Source organism: Trifolium pratense, linkage group LG7 (assembly GCF_020283565.1).
Source record: "Trifolium pratense cultivar HEN17-A07 linkage group LG7, ARS_RC_1.1, whole genome shotgun sequence".
Taxonomy (NCBI): Eukaryota; Viridiplantae; Streptophyta; class Magnoliopsida; order Fabales; family Fabaceae; genus Trifolium; species Trifolium pratense.
Genome location: NC_060065.1, coordinates 58,174,539 through 58,190,039, shown reverse-complemented (window position 1 = coordinate 58,190,039; position 15,501 = coordinate 58,174,539). Strand labels below are relative to the sequence as shown.

The window sequence follows — 15,501 nt, the reverse complement described above, 5'->3', positions numbered from 1 at the left end:
AAAATTAGTGGCGGAGTTAGGACACTGATACAAAATGCGTAATTAAAATTTAATTAATAATATATATAAATTAAAAAATTTCTTACGAAATTTCAACCATATTAAATTGATAAAAGATATGTTAGTTTGATTAAATTCAACCAAAGCTTGTCAAAGTATAGGGTATTATTAAAATGTTAAAGCAAAAACAATAAATAAGTTATATAATGTAAGTTATAGATTTCCCACGGCAAACATCAGTGATGTGCTATTCTAATAGATGTATTGCTTTTGGATATAATAAAGTATGACCGAAAAATGTTCTTGTGAGATTCGGTCGGTAGGTACATATCACATTTTATACGTAGAATTGAGTTTCAACACATTTCACTTATTCATATTTACGGTGAAATTTCTAGTAATTAGACTATTTGATAAAAAAGTATAACATGGAAACAAAAATAAAGTCAGCCACGTGAAACATAGGTGCATAGTGAAAATGTGAGGGGTTCAAAATGAAATAATAATTAATAAAAATTAACATATATAAGTGCAAAATATAAAAGCCAGGGGTGCATCATCTCCATTGAGAGGGAGTATCAATCTTGAAAGGAACACCGTCCTCCTATTAACCTTCCCTGCAAAAAGACAAATATGATTTTAATACTTTACTATATTTACATTAGTCCTTAAATTAAATTAACTATACAAAGACATTATTTGACCTGCTAGTGAACCTCTTGATCTAACTTCTTTCTTAGACATTCAATAGTATAGTGTAACAATTAATTAATATTCCATATTAGTTTTTTTTTTTGGACAGACTATATTCCATATTTGTAATAATATACTAATTCCCATCTCTATTAAATGTTAGCGTGTAAAAGTAAAACTCTAAAATACGGCAAAGTTTATAATTTAATAATAGTAGCAACTTAAAGTCTACATTGCACTACCAAATTTTCTATATTTGACTCTGTAGAATTTTTGGTTTCCAACTCATTATTTGTGATGTTTTGGGATATTATTCCTGATCTCAATGGCAAACATTGAGTTGTCAAATTTTGACCTCTTCCATTTATATCTTTTGAAAACAACTCAAAATGACCAAAGTTGGAGGTGAGTGTTAATATGAGTATAGAGAATGATATGATAAAGATGACCAAACAAGCAATTCTGATCCCATTTGAACTCAACTCCAACCATACCATGATGATGATGATGATGATGATGATGGCTTCAATGACTTGTAATTAGCATCCACTATCCCCTTCAATACCAAGAAGATGAATATATGATCAATCTCTCACTATTTATATATTATTAATAAATAGTGGTTTAAGAAATGTTCTTGACTTTATTTGAAAGCAATGCAACAAATTGATACTAATGTTCTTGACTTTAGTGTATTATAATGCAAAAAGCCATAAAATTAAAACAATATAATAACACAAAAGCCATAAAATTATCTTCTCAATATTATTTTTGAAGGCAGAATTTCATTTTGCTTCTCAATATTGATTTTCAAGTGCATTCTATAAAAAAAATACAACAGTGCCCAATTTACGATATATATTCATGTAAAATTCAATTCCTAGTCATGTTTTGCAATTGGCTCAATTGATAAAACGGTCCCTTAAAGATATTTTTGGTTTTAAATTGATCCCTTAAAGAAAAAAAAAAGTCTGAATATGTCCCATAAAAAAAAATGACCAAACTGATTAATAGAGATGTATTTAAGGGACCTATTCGGACCTTTTTTCTTTAAGAAATCTATTCGGACCTTTTTTTAAAGTGACCAATCTAAAACCAAAAATATTTTTAAGGACCATTTTATTAAGCCTTTACAAATTTTCAATTGAAATTGGGCAGATTCATTCATTTTTCAATTGGAATTGCGTTAAAAAAAATCCCATTGGTTGAGATCTGTCCCAAAATATTAATATTTTTTTAATAGAAAACCAAAAGAAAACAGTCTAGCGCAGCATCGCCGCGATAACCCGGTTCACTCTCATCACCGCTCGGCCGCACTGTCACCCTCGCTGTAGTCTCTGCTCGAATTGGCACCGTCACTCCTCTTCTTTCGTTACAGCACCGTTTGCCGTCGCCATATTTTGTCTTTTTCAGTTCAACGGCTCTGTAGCCGCCTAACACCTTAAAGCTTGACTAAGTGTTTATAAACTGGAAGCAATCTTCACTTTATAAGTCGGTTTTGTAAGAATGAGTTAGGCCCAATACACATTTCTAAGACTCACTTCTTTTATGTGACATGTCAAATTAATTGTTTTTTATTGGATGATTATGTAAAACTATTTTACATAGTCAAATTTAAATTCTTAAAAATATATAAACATCTTGGTTTAATTTGCTGTTTTTTTTTTGTGATGTTTAGATATGGGAAATACATCCAAAGATGCTGATAGAGGGAAGCGTGCCACTAAGGCTAGTGCATCTACCAGGAAGGAAAAGGCGGATCAGAACCCTCCGAAGAAGCGGTCACGGAAAGATCCAGCTATGCTAGATGCTGCTGAGACTGTTCACCCTAAGCATGAGGCTACAAATATGGAGATTTAGGGCGAGATGTAGTGCGTGAGATGGAGGAGGAGGAGATGGTACAGGAAGGTGATGAAGGTTCGCAGAGGGCCGTTGGATATGTCAGTATTGTATGATTATGGAGCGCCGGTCAGCAACGGGGGAAAGATGAATTCGATTATTTATTTTGATAATGACTTCAAATGGTGGCAAGCAACCATGGACACCATAGGATTGTATGGGCTGGAACTAACTGGATACTTGTTTCTTGATCCCGCGCTATTGTCTACCTTTGTGGAGCGATGGCACGGGGAGACCAATAGCTTCCATATGCCGAGCGGGGAGATGACAGTCTTCTGCATCTACCCATTAAGGGACGTCTGCTAGACCATAAGTATCCCGACCAAAACTGAGGGTGTTGACCTAATGATTAAGCATATGGGATCAACTTGGGAGGAAGCTCTGCATCTACCCATTAAGGGACGTCTACTAGACCATAAAGGTATCCCGACCAAAACTGAGGGTGTTGACCTAATGATTAAGCATATAGGATCAACTCGGGAGGAAGCTGAGCACAAGGTTAAAACAACCAAGGGTGCACATGCAAGGTTCATATATTTGAAGGAACTCATCGAAAAACACACGCCAGTAGTCAACAAAGTTGAGGTGGACGGTGATAAGGACTTTTTTGATAGGTATAAGAGATATATTACGAGGGCGTACCTGTTGTTGTTGGTTGGAACCAGTATCTTCTCTAAGAAGGCAAACAACAACGTGGACCTGACATACTTGAAGTATTTCATAGACCTGGATCAGGTTCACACATATGCGTGGGGCACTGCTGCCCTGGCGTTCCTTTACCGGGAGTTGACAAACGCCATTGTTCCATCCTGCAAATATGTGGCTGAATACATGACGCTGCTACAGGTACAGTTATATACCTTAACTTTATTTGTTTAAGTCGGTTAAATTTTTTTTTAACCTTTGTATGCTATTGTATTGATGTTTTTTTTTTTACAGGCTTGGATCTACGACTATTTTGTGGACACTGGAGGGTCTTTGGATACGCAATACCAACAACAATACCCCCGAGCTACCAAATATGATCCGACAAAGAGGCAGTCAAGCCAGATGGCAATGCGGAAAATGATGGATTGGTTGCTTCCACATGACATCACATGGACTCCTTACAAGGACCACCGAGATGTTTGCCCCTTTGAGGATATAGCTTTGTACTCTGGTTGGATCAGGTGTGGGCCGATCAAAGTAAGGTATCTACCAGAGCGGGTGTTATGACAGTTTGGCTACGTGCAGACCATTACCCTTCATCCAGATTCCACTGCGAATATATTCGACACGGCAGATCGTATTGATGAGCATTGGCGCAATTACACGAATCACGTTATGACTTATGATATGCTTGGCAGCCGCGCTACTATTCCGCCAGACACCTCCCCCGGATACATGTCGTGGTATTTCAGGATATCACATCCTTACATCGTCTGTATCCCCGCGAGTCTGATGCAGCCTATGCATGTTGAGTCTGATGCTGCTATGCTTGGTAGATTGGCTAGCATCCGAAACATACTCAATGATGTTATGCACAACGATGAAGTTCGAAACGGCTCTCGTGTTTACACCGAACTCTAGTCTGCATACACTTTGACACTTGTACCGAATCAGGGTAGACCCGGTTCTAGTAGTCAGCACTAGGAAAGGTTATTTTTAACTCGGGTCGTTTTATTTTGTTTCTATTTGATGCTTTGGAATTATTTGGATATTAATTAATTTAATGTTATGTAAATAAGTATTCTCCTAGATGGATTATGCAAGCAAACACAACCTTCTTCCCTGATGTACATTAAGTACGCTCGCTCTGTAAATGGCAAACGTTTGGATGTTCGCTCTCAAGGTGGCGAACTAGGGAGTGTTCGCCAGGGGGTGACCAATGGCGAACAATGATGTCGTTCGCCGTTAAAATAGCGAACTGGGGGGTGTTCGCAGTACAGACGGCGGCGAACTATTTGTGTGTTCGCTTTCAAGGTAGCGACCGTTATGTACGAAAATAATAAATTTCAGAGATACAAAATTTTGTTTTATTTAATAATTAGACAAAAAATTTACACCATTTCGAATATTACATCCAGCATTTTCATTTCCAATTTAATAAACTAATAAATCTCAATCTCCTCTTCGTCCTCTCATCTTCAGCTGAAACCTTCGATGAATCCCCACCTGAGTCGAAATGAAACTTATAAATACGGGCCTATTTCTCTTTCAATATCCATGGGAGAGTCTCATTTGTGTCTGCTAAAGTCCCAACTGCGTAGCTCAAATATGAAGGTTGATAGTACCCGTTTCGATTACTTATAACTTTCTCAAAAAAAATTAAATTACAATAAACAGCCTCAACCAACGGACCCATTCCAAAACTTTGGTAGTTTGATCCAAAAAGTTTTGCATAGACCCAACTTTAAGCGAGGTAAGACCGGTTTCGGTTACTCATATAACTCCTAAATAAATTACTACATAAAAAATTAATAAAACCGAAAAGTTGACAGATGGGAAAACCTCAACAACATACAACATAACACCTATTTCGATTACTTATAACATTCCTAAAACATTCACAACTATTGTGACAAAACAACATAACATTGACAACTACGATGACAAAACTAACTTAACTAACAATAAAAACTATACAAATAAAATTTTAAGTGAATTAATGAGTGAAAGAGGAAGAAGAGAGTTTTGGTGTAAATTTTTTTCACACAAATGCATCCCTTTTATAGAAATTTTGCTGCATTTTAATTGGTTGAGCTACTGTTCACACCTCCCTCGTAGCCAATCATAATTAGCCACGTGGCAATCAGTTTTGACTGCTTGGGGGCTGTGTTTTTACTGCCGACACGTTCGTTACTTGGAAAGCGAACCCTACATTATCACATCGTTCGCAATGTACCAAGCGATCGACGGTGTTTTACTTTTACAAATTTGTACACTCGCGTCGTAAACAGCGAGGGGGATATTTTGGGATTAACGGGGGACGCTCGTGACTGCCAAGGGGCGCGAAAAGTAAAATTCACTAAATATTTGTTTAAGACCATATTAGCCCAACACCCCGGTGAATCCACCACAAAAGTATCCTCATAACTTCCACCTTTTGGACAAGTTAAAAAAGATTATTATTATATGGTCACATGATTAACTATAATTCTTTTAGTTGAACTCATAAAATTTTACTTTTTCATTTTATTTTCTTAATTATTTTATAAATAATTAAAAAATTATGTGAATGTGTCTATATGGTCACATGATCATGGAAGTCTTACTCAAATAAAAAATTAGTTTTTTTTTTTTTACAAAAAGTAAAGGATTAATTTTAGACTCAACTAATTAAGCATAGCTTTTTAAGTTCTCGCTTCTTTGTCACATGGTACGAATAACTCTAGCATTTTAAGTTTTCGCTTCTTTGTCACATGATACGAATAACTCTAGCATGTGTTAAACTTGAAATTCTCATATCCACCACCTTATGTGGACAAAATGATTCCACTTGACGAACGTTAAAATGATCGTTTATGAAAATTAACTTAGTGGTCATAAATAAAAATATGAAACTTTGACGTTCATGATAATTCCACTATTTATCTACAATTTTTCATTATTGACTTTTTACGACTATAAAGACATCTTTTATAATTTATATTAAAAAATTGCAAATTTTATAAAGAGTTAAATAAATTTTTTATTTTTATAAATATCTCAAATTTCGTTTTTACTCTTTACAATTTTTTTTAACAAATTTTGGTTCTCAAATATTTTTTGTAATGACTTTTAGTCTCTGTTTTTAAGTCAATTCATCTGTCTTATTTTTCGTAACGACTTTTAGTCTCTGCTTTTAAGTCAACTCATATTTTATTAAAAATTCTAAATTTCAATAGGAGAATTTCGATAAATTTTTTAACAAAAGAAGAATTTTTAAATGCCAAATTTTATTTTTTGATGAATTAAGCGTCACAAACTTAAAAATTGATATTTAACGCATCCCATGTTAAAAACAATTAAAATTTTGCAAGATAGATTTATATATATTTAATAAATATGACTGTGAAAACCACTAGGTTTGGTCTAGTGGTGAGGGGTTTGGATATTACATTATAGGTCTTGGGTTCGATTTTCATTCATTGTAAACAAAATATATATAGGGACTAAAATACGCTAAAAAGAATATAGGGACTAAAATAAAATTTAAAATATTTATAGAGATGAAAAATTTCTTTAACTCTTTTATAAATTTATTTTTTACCCGTGTTTGGCACGGATCCAGATACTAGTTTATAATATGTGAAACTTTTTTTTTTAATTTATATCTGGAACTATATTTATACGCATTTATTAATATAATATACACATTTATATACAGATATTTTTACTAGGGTTATGATCAATTGACATCAAGGTGTCAAAATTAAATTAACATCAAATCATAATCATTAATTTTATTTAATCTAAAGGCTCATATTTATTTCTTAGTAAGTTAATGAGTCGCATGGTAATTTTGTGTAGATAATTTTATTTAGGTAATTGGCAATTATCTTCATCAATAAGAAAATACTCTTACTCTTCGATTTTCTCTCTTACTATCTCCCTCTCATGGCTTACCCACTTTGGCACTTTCTATGGTTTAATTCAATGATCGGTATTTTACATAAAATAAATCTCAATAAAGATAATTCACATAGAATATTTTGGAATTAATTTTTTTGGTGACATTTTATTTTTCAAGAACGGTCCATATATTATTTCAACAATGATTAGTTATGGATTTAAAGCACCTTGTAAATGAGTCTATATGGCCATATGCCATTTGTGTCTGTAATCAAAATTTTCTGCTTGAGCTTGAAGCAAATATGCAGGGGGCACGGTGAAGGTTTAATTGTTGAAAAAAGAGAAAATATGCCGTAATAAGAATTATATTAATTGGTTTTACAAACAAATAAAATAAATTCTAAATAGAATCTCTTTTTTATTTGACGGAAAAATAGAATCTCTTAATTGGTGAAAATCATGCTTTTAAAAAATATATTTATATATTTATTGGTGGTCAAAAAAAAAATGGCGAAGATTATGATTAATTAGTTACCATATTGGTTTTGTCAAAAAAAAAAAAAAAAAAGTTACCATATTGGTGAAAATGAGGATATTATATTATCATAGTATTTCGTAACAAAAAAAATAAATCATTATTTCAACTTCTTTACAATCATCGCCGTCGTCGTCGCCACTGTAGCAAGGCTCTCGCCGGCCGGCATCACGTTATAAGACGCGCCTCCATCAAAATCATTGGATGAGTAATCAAAAGAATCATCACATGGATTCAGATAAGGTGTTGGGAGAAGCGGAGTCTGTTATTAACAACAGCCAAATCAAAACCGTCAAAAACAAGGTTAGCAGCAACAACAACTATATACACGATGATCTTGCATTTTACATTCTTTCAAAACTTCCAATCAAATCATTGAAGCGTTTTGGATGCGTACGCAAATCATGGTCCATTTTGTTTCAAAACTCTCATTTCAACACCATGTTTCGCAACAATTTCATATCTAATACATATGATGATGATGATGATGATTCCCATCATACATTTCTCCTCATGCATCCTGATGATGATCGCATTTTTGAAAATCAATTGCTTTTGCTCCCTCCTGATCACACTTTTCAAAATACACTCAAATTAAATCTCCCACCTACTTTTCAACTGGATAAACCCCCTTGTCTTGCGATTCTGGGCTCAACTAGTGTTAACGGCATTCTTTGTCTCATGGACTATTGTCCAGGAGGAGATTTAAATAAGGTCCGATTTGTATTGTGGAATCCGGCTACCCATGAATTTGTAGTCGTTCCTCCTAGCCCTGATGAATCCGGACTACCACATCCATTTGGCCTTTCCACTCGATATAACTTTCATGGGTTTGGTTATGACAAAGTTACAGATGACTTTAAGGTGATTCAGTATGTATCATTTGACTGGGACCTAAGATATGAGAATGACAATGGAATATATCGTGACCCCTTGTTTGAGATATATAGTCTAACTAATAACTCTTGGAGGATACTCGACATCCATATGCCTGATTGCTTGGATTTTCATTATACGTCCCTAATACCAACAGTGTACTTGGATGGAATGTGTCATTTGCTGCTACAAAGTGGATCTGAAAGGTTTGAAATGGTTGTGTTTTCATTTGACTTGAGTCATGAGGTGACCTTTATGACACCCTTCGATCAAAATTTTGATGACGCCCTCTATATAACACATGATTTTTCAATCTTTAAGAGACGTCACTTGATGGTGTTAAATGGGTCAATTGCTTTGATCTCAGATAATAACAGCGATACTACTTTACAGATATCAATTTTGGGTCAACTCGGTGTGAAGGAATCATGGATCAAACTATTTATTATTGACCCCATACCTTCTTATCGGTGGAACCTAATTGGAGTTGGGAAGAAGGGATATATTTTCTATAGAAAAAAAGATGGTGAACTAGCTTGGCTTGATTTGAGCACTCAAATAGTCGAGGAGATTGGTTTTAAAGGAGAGGAAAACACTTGTGATATAGGAATTTACAAGGAAAGCCTTCTTTCAATTCGAGGATTAAATAATTAGTTGTTTTTCTTGTTTTAACCCAGAGGTATATGACTGTGTTATTTGGATTTTTACGTTGTATACAAAGTGATTTGTCAACGGCTCAAATTATAATTATTATCATGTATTTGACAAATTAAGAAGCTGGTTGGTGATATGGATCTTGCTTTATGAATTTTATTTTGAAGGTTTACACTTTTTCAATTTTCAAATTGATCTTGTTTCTATTATCATGTATTTTACACTTATGTATCTCCTTTTGAACTTCATTAAGTTCTGCTTGAAATATATGTACCTTTGTGTATAATACCGTTCATTTGTTTTTCTAATGATCCATATCAGTTAACTCGACGTGTACATGCTTCATGACTTAGTAATAGATGTTATGAAATCTCACAGTGGTTTTGCAAACAAAAATGTATAATATCCAAGCCCACTTGTTTCAACTTATGTCTTACTATTGAAGTTTGACAAGTGTATGTATAATAATACACCCCTTTTGTCCTAGTTCTTAATCGCAAAATGCTGCACTCAGTATTTAATTTTGATCTTCATTTTCTCTCAAATTAGAATTTCTGCTAGAGCTGTGTAATGCCAACAAGCTTGGCAACAATACAAGGGGTGGTTTTAATTTCACATGATTTATTTTGTTTTGAAGTAGTCAAGTTTGTATATATGGTCAATTATTTGCTTAATGATTTTCCTTTCAAGCACTCTCAGTATCTCTATTTTTGTGCACTTGAAGGTGATTTTTTGTATGCTCAGTAAAGACCTTTTGTGTTGGGTGGGATTGATAGTCTTTTATCACAAGTCATAGAGGTGATTTAAATTTTCTTTGGGGTTTTGTTTCCCTTTTTTTCCTATTGATGACAGACACTACTGACTTTTTGTATGCTCAGTAAAGCTATGAATAATTTCCAAGAGTAAGTTAAGATTTGTTGATGGTTTGCTCCCTGCTCCGACAAAATTCAATTCCTGCTATTATGACTCACAATAATCTAGCTATCAAATTTTTGGATCTTGAACTCTGCAAGTCCTCCATCACCAAGCCTTGATTATGCTGAAGAAAAAGAACTAACTATTGTCCATTTGGCAGGGTATTGTATCATGACTCAGATGTTATTATGCTTGACGATGTCCTGAGTTCAGTTGATGTACAAGTTGCTCGGTGGATCTTACACAATGCCATTCTCGGTCCTCTTATGAAGGGAAAAACCCGATTGCTCTGTACCCACAACACTCAGGTTATTGTGTAGTCGCTTCACAATTATTTTATGTGTGCGTATGTGCACGCGCGCGCCAAATTTTTATATATAACATTTTTAAAGTAGTCCAATTTTTTTTAACCTATCATGAGATATATCAATATTAGTGTTATATTCATTTTTCAAAAATATAAAATAAGAACTATTTTATTCTAAACTTATTTTTGTTTAAAATCTTATTGAAATCTGACACAAATAAGCAATGTAATATATAGTTATTTTTAAACAGTTGGATCATCAACAACCACATATTGTATCTAAAGTTTTTAATGGTATAACAGTTAATGTGTTACACCGATATAATCTGATTCCTCCTATGTATGTGTGTGTCTAATTTATAAGGATTAGCATAATGACGTGTCTAATTTATATGCAGGCAATATCTTCTGCTGATATGATTGTTGTATTGAACAAAGGACACTTAAAGTGGATGGGAAGTTCAGCTGACTTTCCAACTTCTTCATATACAGCATTCTCCCCATTGAATGAAATGGATTCAACTTCACATAATCAGAAATCTTGCAGCACAAATTCTTCTATATCCAAGGAGCAATCTCTTATTGATAGAATTATCATGGATTCCCTAGAGGGAGCAGATGGTGTAATTGAAGTTGAGTTGAGGAAGGAGGGAAAAGTTGAACTTGGTGTGTATAAGTGAGTATAAACACATTGTAATTTGGAGTTCCTTTTATTTTTTGTAATTTGGAATCCCCTACTATCATCCTGTAAAGATCACGGTGGAAATATTAATCAAGCTTAACTGAAAGTTCTTTTTTGATGCTCATAACATTAGTCACTGTTAGCTACTAATATTAAATGCAACTTTCTAACTTTGAGATGATAATTAATGCCCCAGACTATACTATGTCTCTTTTGTATTATGAATTCCCTTTTCACATTAGTGAGGGCATTCTCTTTTGCATTTAGTGGCTTACAAGCGGCAACTAAGGTGCACAATAGACTACTCAGCAAGCTTATCAATGCACCTGGGCAATTCTTTGATCAGACCCCTGGTGGAAGAATACTGAATAGGTTAGAATATGATGACTACAGGCCTTAGAAGATTATACAAATATGAAATTTGTAGATTTCATGATTTATAATGTTTTGTGTAGGACTGTTGGGTATTGCAATTATTTTATCTTACGTACAGGTATTCATAATATTTTTTGTTTTTCTTATGAACTATGAAATTTTGAAATTTGCAACAACTTTATCCATCATCAGTATATTTTTATATTTTGGTTCTCTGTAGGTCTTCTTCTTAGTTCTGTTATTGCCCTTTTGGTATATCTACAGTAGACTTCAGGTGTTTGTTTTGCTTATTATCATTTTCATGGATTTAAGCACTCTGCTTGTTTTAGCTTTCAAGTTGTAAAAACACTTTGGAATTTTTATGTTATAATGTATGGTTCAGAACTCTTCATGATTGTGAAGTAAGAAATATGAGTTTATAATGCTTCAAATCAATTATTTTGGAATAAATTGAATTTTAAAATGCATATGTAAAGTCATTTTTGGAGTTTTGCACGGAAATTAAGAAAATGATATGTAAAGTCATTTTTACCCTTACTTTATTAAGAAAGAGAAAATATATTTAATTAATGTTTTAACTTTTGTAATTGTACAAATGGTAAAGTATTACTAAATGTGCGTTGGTTTCTTAAGAGGACTAAAGTTTTGAGACAAAATAAAAAGACTAAAAATTTGAGATGGAGTGACTAATAACAAAAGCTAATTAGCTTCTCAATATTGATTCAATATACAACAGGGCCCAATTTGCAATAGATAAAAGCAATAAAAAGAATATGTACCAAAAAAAAAAAAGCGATAATAAGAAAGAGTATGTCTTACTTATGTATCAATTAAACATAAATATTATAGTCACTTTATCAATGATTAAGAATAAGTATAATCTGCTAAAAAAATTACTCTGCTATACAACAATAAATACATATGGATTGATACAGACTTTAAATTGAAACCAAACTTTGAAGTAAATATGCTTGATCAAAATGCTAGTTTTAATTAAAAGCTGTCAAAATGTGGCAGGGCTAATCTCGTTTGGCAAACCAGAAGCATGATTGATCTAGTTGATCTATACTTCTCTATGGCAAACAAGATTTGCTCTGTCCTTCTTTACATTGATTTGTGACACCGTGCTAGACGTCATCTACGTCGAAGTATAACAAATTAACAACAATCTGTTTGTAACTATGTAAAGTGAAATTATTTTTGTATTTGTTTCAACTTCTCCAAATTTATTAACCTTTACTATGATAACAAATATATGAAGTTGATTGCCACCTTATGCAACAAAAACTATAGGTTGATTCACCGGCTCAACTAGGTGATCTCAATTCCAAAAAAATAAATCAAATGGGTTTCTTCTATCTAATATTCTAATGTTTAAGATCATGAAAAAAATCATATTTACAAAAAAAAAATAATGCCTAAAATAGTTTTGATGTCACCATAGACTAAAATTAAAATCTTGCAAAAAAAAAAAAAAAGGATAAAATATTAATAGCTACTGAAGATCATTGACCAACTTTACACCCAAATTATAGTCCACACATCTCCTCATGTAAGGAAAAGCTTTACCAACATCATCATCTATAGGTTTCTCCATGCAATCAAGTTTAGGAGGTATATGATAACAAGGCTCCATAGAGACATCTTGCACACATGGCGAATCTGGGAGGTTGTTGTCTTGTAATTTGTAAAGAACCCATGGCTTTAGGCCTCCCAAACTCTGAGCCACATACCCAAAAGTTGATAGAGAGCTAGTTACCAAAACATCACATAAACTTAAAAGATACATTTCTGTCAATGCTTTCTTGTTTTGCAAGTTATCACCAAACTTTTGATGCTCTTCGTGACTTGGCTGATAAACCCCTATGATTTCCCCTGTAACACTTGGTTTATTCAAATACATCGTTCTAAGGTTCTCACCATACTCTCGATATAAAGATGCTACCAAAACCGACTTCAAAGTTTGATTTTTCCGTGGAGATTCTTTTGAATCTTTTGGGGCAAAATTGGGCAGTATCTTATTTTTTTGGGCGCAGGTCAAAATTTGCTTTGTGATTGTTTGGTGTGAACTGATATTAGGATAAAATACTCTTACTTGGATTCCAATCTTCTCATCTGCCTTGGCCAAATATGCTTGATAGAACCTTTTGATTGGTCCCCATACATCATTTGAAGGGAAAAATAGGTAGCGTCCCAAATGGTGAAAAACAGTTTCTTTGTTTGGGAACATTTTTCTAAGCTCTTGACCGAAGGATGGACCCATAAAAAGAGAAGGTACAAAGTATTGATCTGATCTTAAAATCAAGATTGGAACTTTATGTAGAAGATGTTGGCTATGATCACAAGAGAAAAACATTTCATGTTCATCATCTGTGTGTTCTATCTTGAGATGCATAACCGACGGTAATAATAATTCCTTTGAATTGTTTTCCCTATCCCTTTTCATCACAATATCATATGTTTCAAAATCTTTTTTTCCATTGTCGTCAGTACTAAAAGGAAATTCTTTAGCATTAGGTAATAACCATGATGAGTTGAGGAACGGTTCACAAAATAAGCCAACCATGTCATCTTGAAACTTCACTAGTAGGACGCGGTCAGTGAGGATTGCATAAAGGAATGTTGCAGCCATGCTAACAATTCTGTTCCCTAAGCCATTAGCAGGTGTCCATACTATGTACTTACATGATCCAATAGTAGTAACATTGGATTTGAAACTATTAAGATGTACCATGGTTCTCTTGTAAGCTCTAGTATGAGGTCCACATCTTCTGTGAAGATCTTCATAATTGCGAAGTTTGGATATGAGATATGGAGAAGGTTTATAAGGTGATACTTTTCTGTATAAGTAGGATTGATATCTACTTAAGCATGATCCTTTATTAAATCCAGAAGGTATAAGTCCATCAAGGAATTTATCAGCATGATTTCTAGTTGATGAGGAGGAACTATTTGTTGATCCTGCAGATTTAGACATGTTAAATATATTTTCATATATCAATCATATTGAAGTTTACAACATAATAAGCTATAGAAATGGATATTACCTATATTTGACTCTGTAGAATTTTTGGTTTCCAACTCATTATTTGTGATGTTTTGGGATATTATTCCTGATCTCAATGGCAAACATTGAGTTGTCAAATTTTGACCTCTTCCATTTATATCTTTTGAAAACAACTCAAAATGACCAAAGTTGGAGGTGAGTGTTAATATGAGTATAGAGAATGATATGATAAAGATGACCAAACAAGCACTTCTGATCCCATTTGAACTCAACTCCAACCATACCATGATGATGATGATGATGGCTTCAATGACTTGTAATTAGCATCCACTATCCCCTTCAATACCAAGAAGATGAATATATGATCAATCTCTCACTATTTATATATTATTAATAAATAGTGGTTTAAGAAATGTTCTTGACTTTGTTTGAAAGCAATGCAACAAATTGATACTAATGTTCTTGACTTTAGTGTATTATAATGCAAAAAGCCATAAAATTAGTTTCTCAATATTTTTTTTGAAGGCAGAATTTCAATTTGCTTCTCAATATTGATTTTCAAGTGCATTCTATAAAAAAAAAATACAACAGTGCCCAATTTACAATATATATTCATGTAAAATTCAATTCCTAGTCGTGTTTTGCAATTTTATGGTGGAAACATCTCTTGCACCAAGTACAAACTTATTTTTTCATCGGATCAATAAGTCTTATCAAATATTTTTAAAAAATAACGTTGTGTATTATACAATCACATTAAAGTTGAAAATGTACTATGCACATTTTTCCTTGATTTGTCCAAATTCAACGAAAAGATGGTGAATTCAGACAAACCATGTTTATAAAAAAAAAAAAAAAAAAACGAACATGAAAAAACATGAAACAAAAAAATTCAACAATTTGAATTCAAAGTTGAGAGCAAGACAATTACGTACCTGGAGAAGATTATGTGCTGCAATCAGTCCTTGTAAATATAATTTTGCAAACCACCGTTTTATATATGGTTAAAAAATATCAAGTATATA

General features: G+C 33.2%; 2 protein-coding genes across 9 annotated transcripts; one reads left to right on the top strand and one right to left on the bottom strand.

The window, feature by feature from the left end:
* The first annotated feature begins 7,752 nt into the window (after nt 1-7,752).
* Nucleotides 7,753-11,841, top strand: LOC123899837 (ABC transporter C family member 13-like). Of its 8 annotated transcripts, none has more exons than XM_045951072.1 (5): nt 7,753-9,215; nt 10,266-10,413; nt 10,811-11,088; nt 11,362-11,466; nt 11,550-11,841. In XM_045951072.1, the coding sequence occupies exons 2-5, from the start codon at nt 10,294-10,296 to the stop codon at nt 11,623-11,625; spliced, it is 579 nt and encodes a 192-aa protein (XP_045807028.1). In that variant the 5' UTR covers nt 7,753-9,215; nt 10,266-10,293; the 3' UTR covers nt 11,626-11,841. The 8 variants fall into 7 exon arrangements, 4 of the variants coding, with proteins under 4 accessions (XP_045807028.1, XP_045807029.1, XP_045807027.1 ...); XM_045951073.1 differs by having other exon boundaries at nt 7,753-9,988; XR_006805742.1 differs by having other exon boundaries at nt 11,362-11,841.
* Nucleotides 11,842-12,891: 1,050 nt separating this feature from the next.
* LOC123899836 (probable fucosyltransferase 8) lies at nt 12,892-14,807 on the bottom strand. Its single transcript, XM_045951069.1, has 2 exons — nt 14,517-14,807; nt 12,892-14,430 (listed from the first exon to the last, which is right to left on the bottom strand). The coding sequence occupies exons 1-2, from the start codon at nt 14,761-14,763 to the stop codon at nt 12,965-12,967; spliced, it is 1,713 nt and encodes a 570-aa protein (XP_045807025.1). The 5' UTR covers nt 14,764-14,807; the 3' UTR covers nt 12,892-12,964.
* Nucleotides 14,808-15,501: the final 694 nt, after the last annotated feature.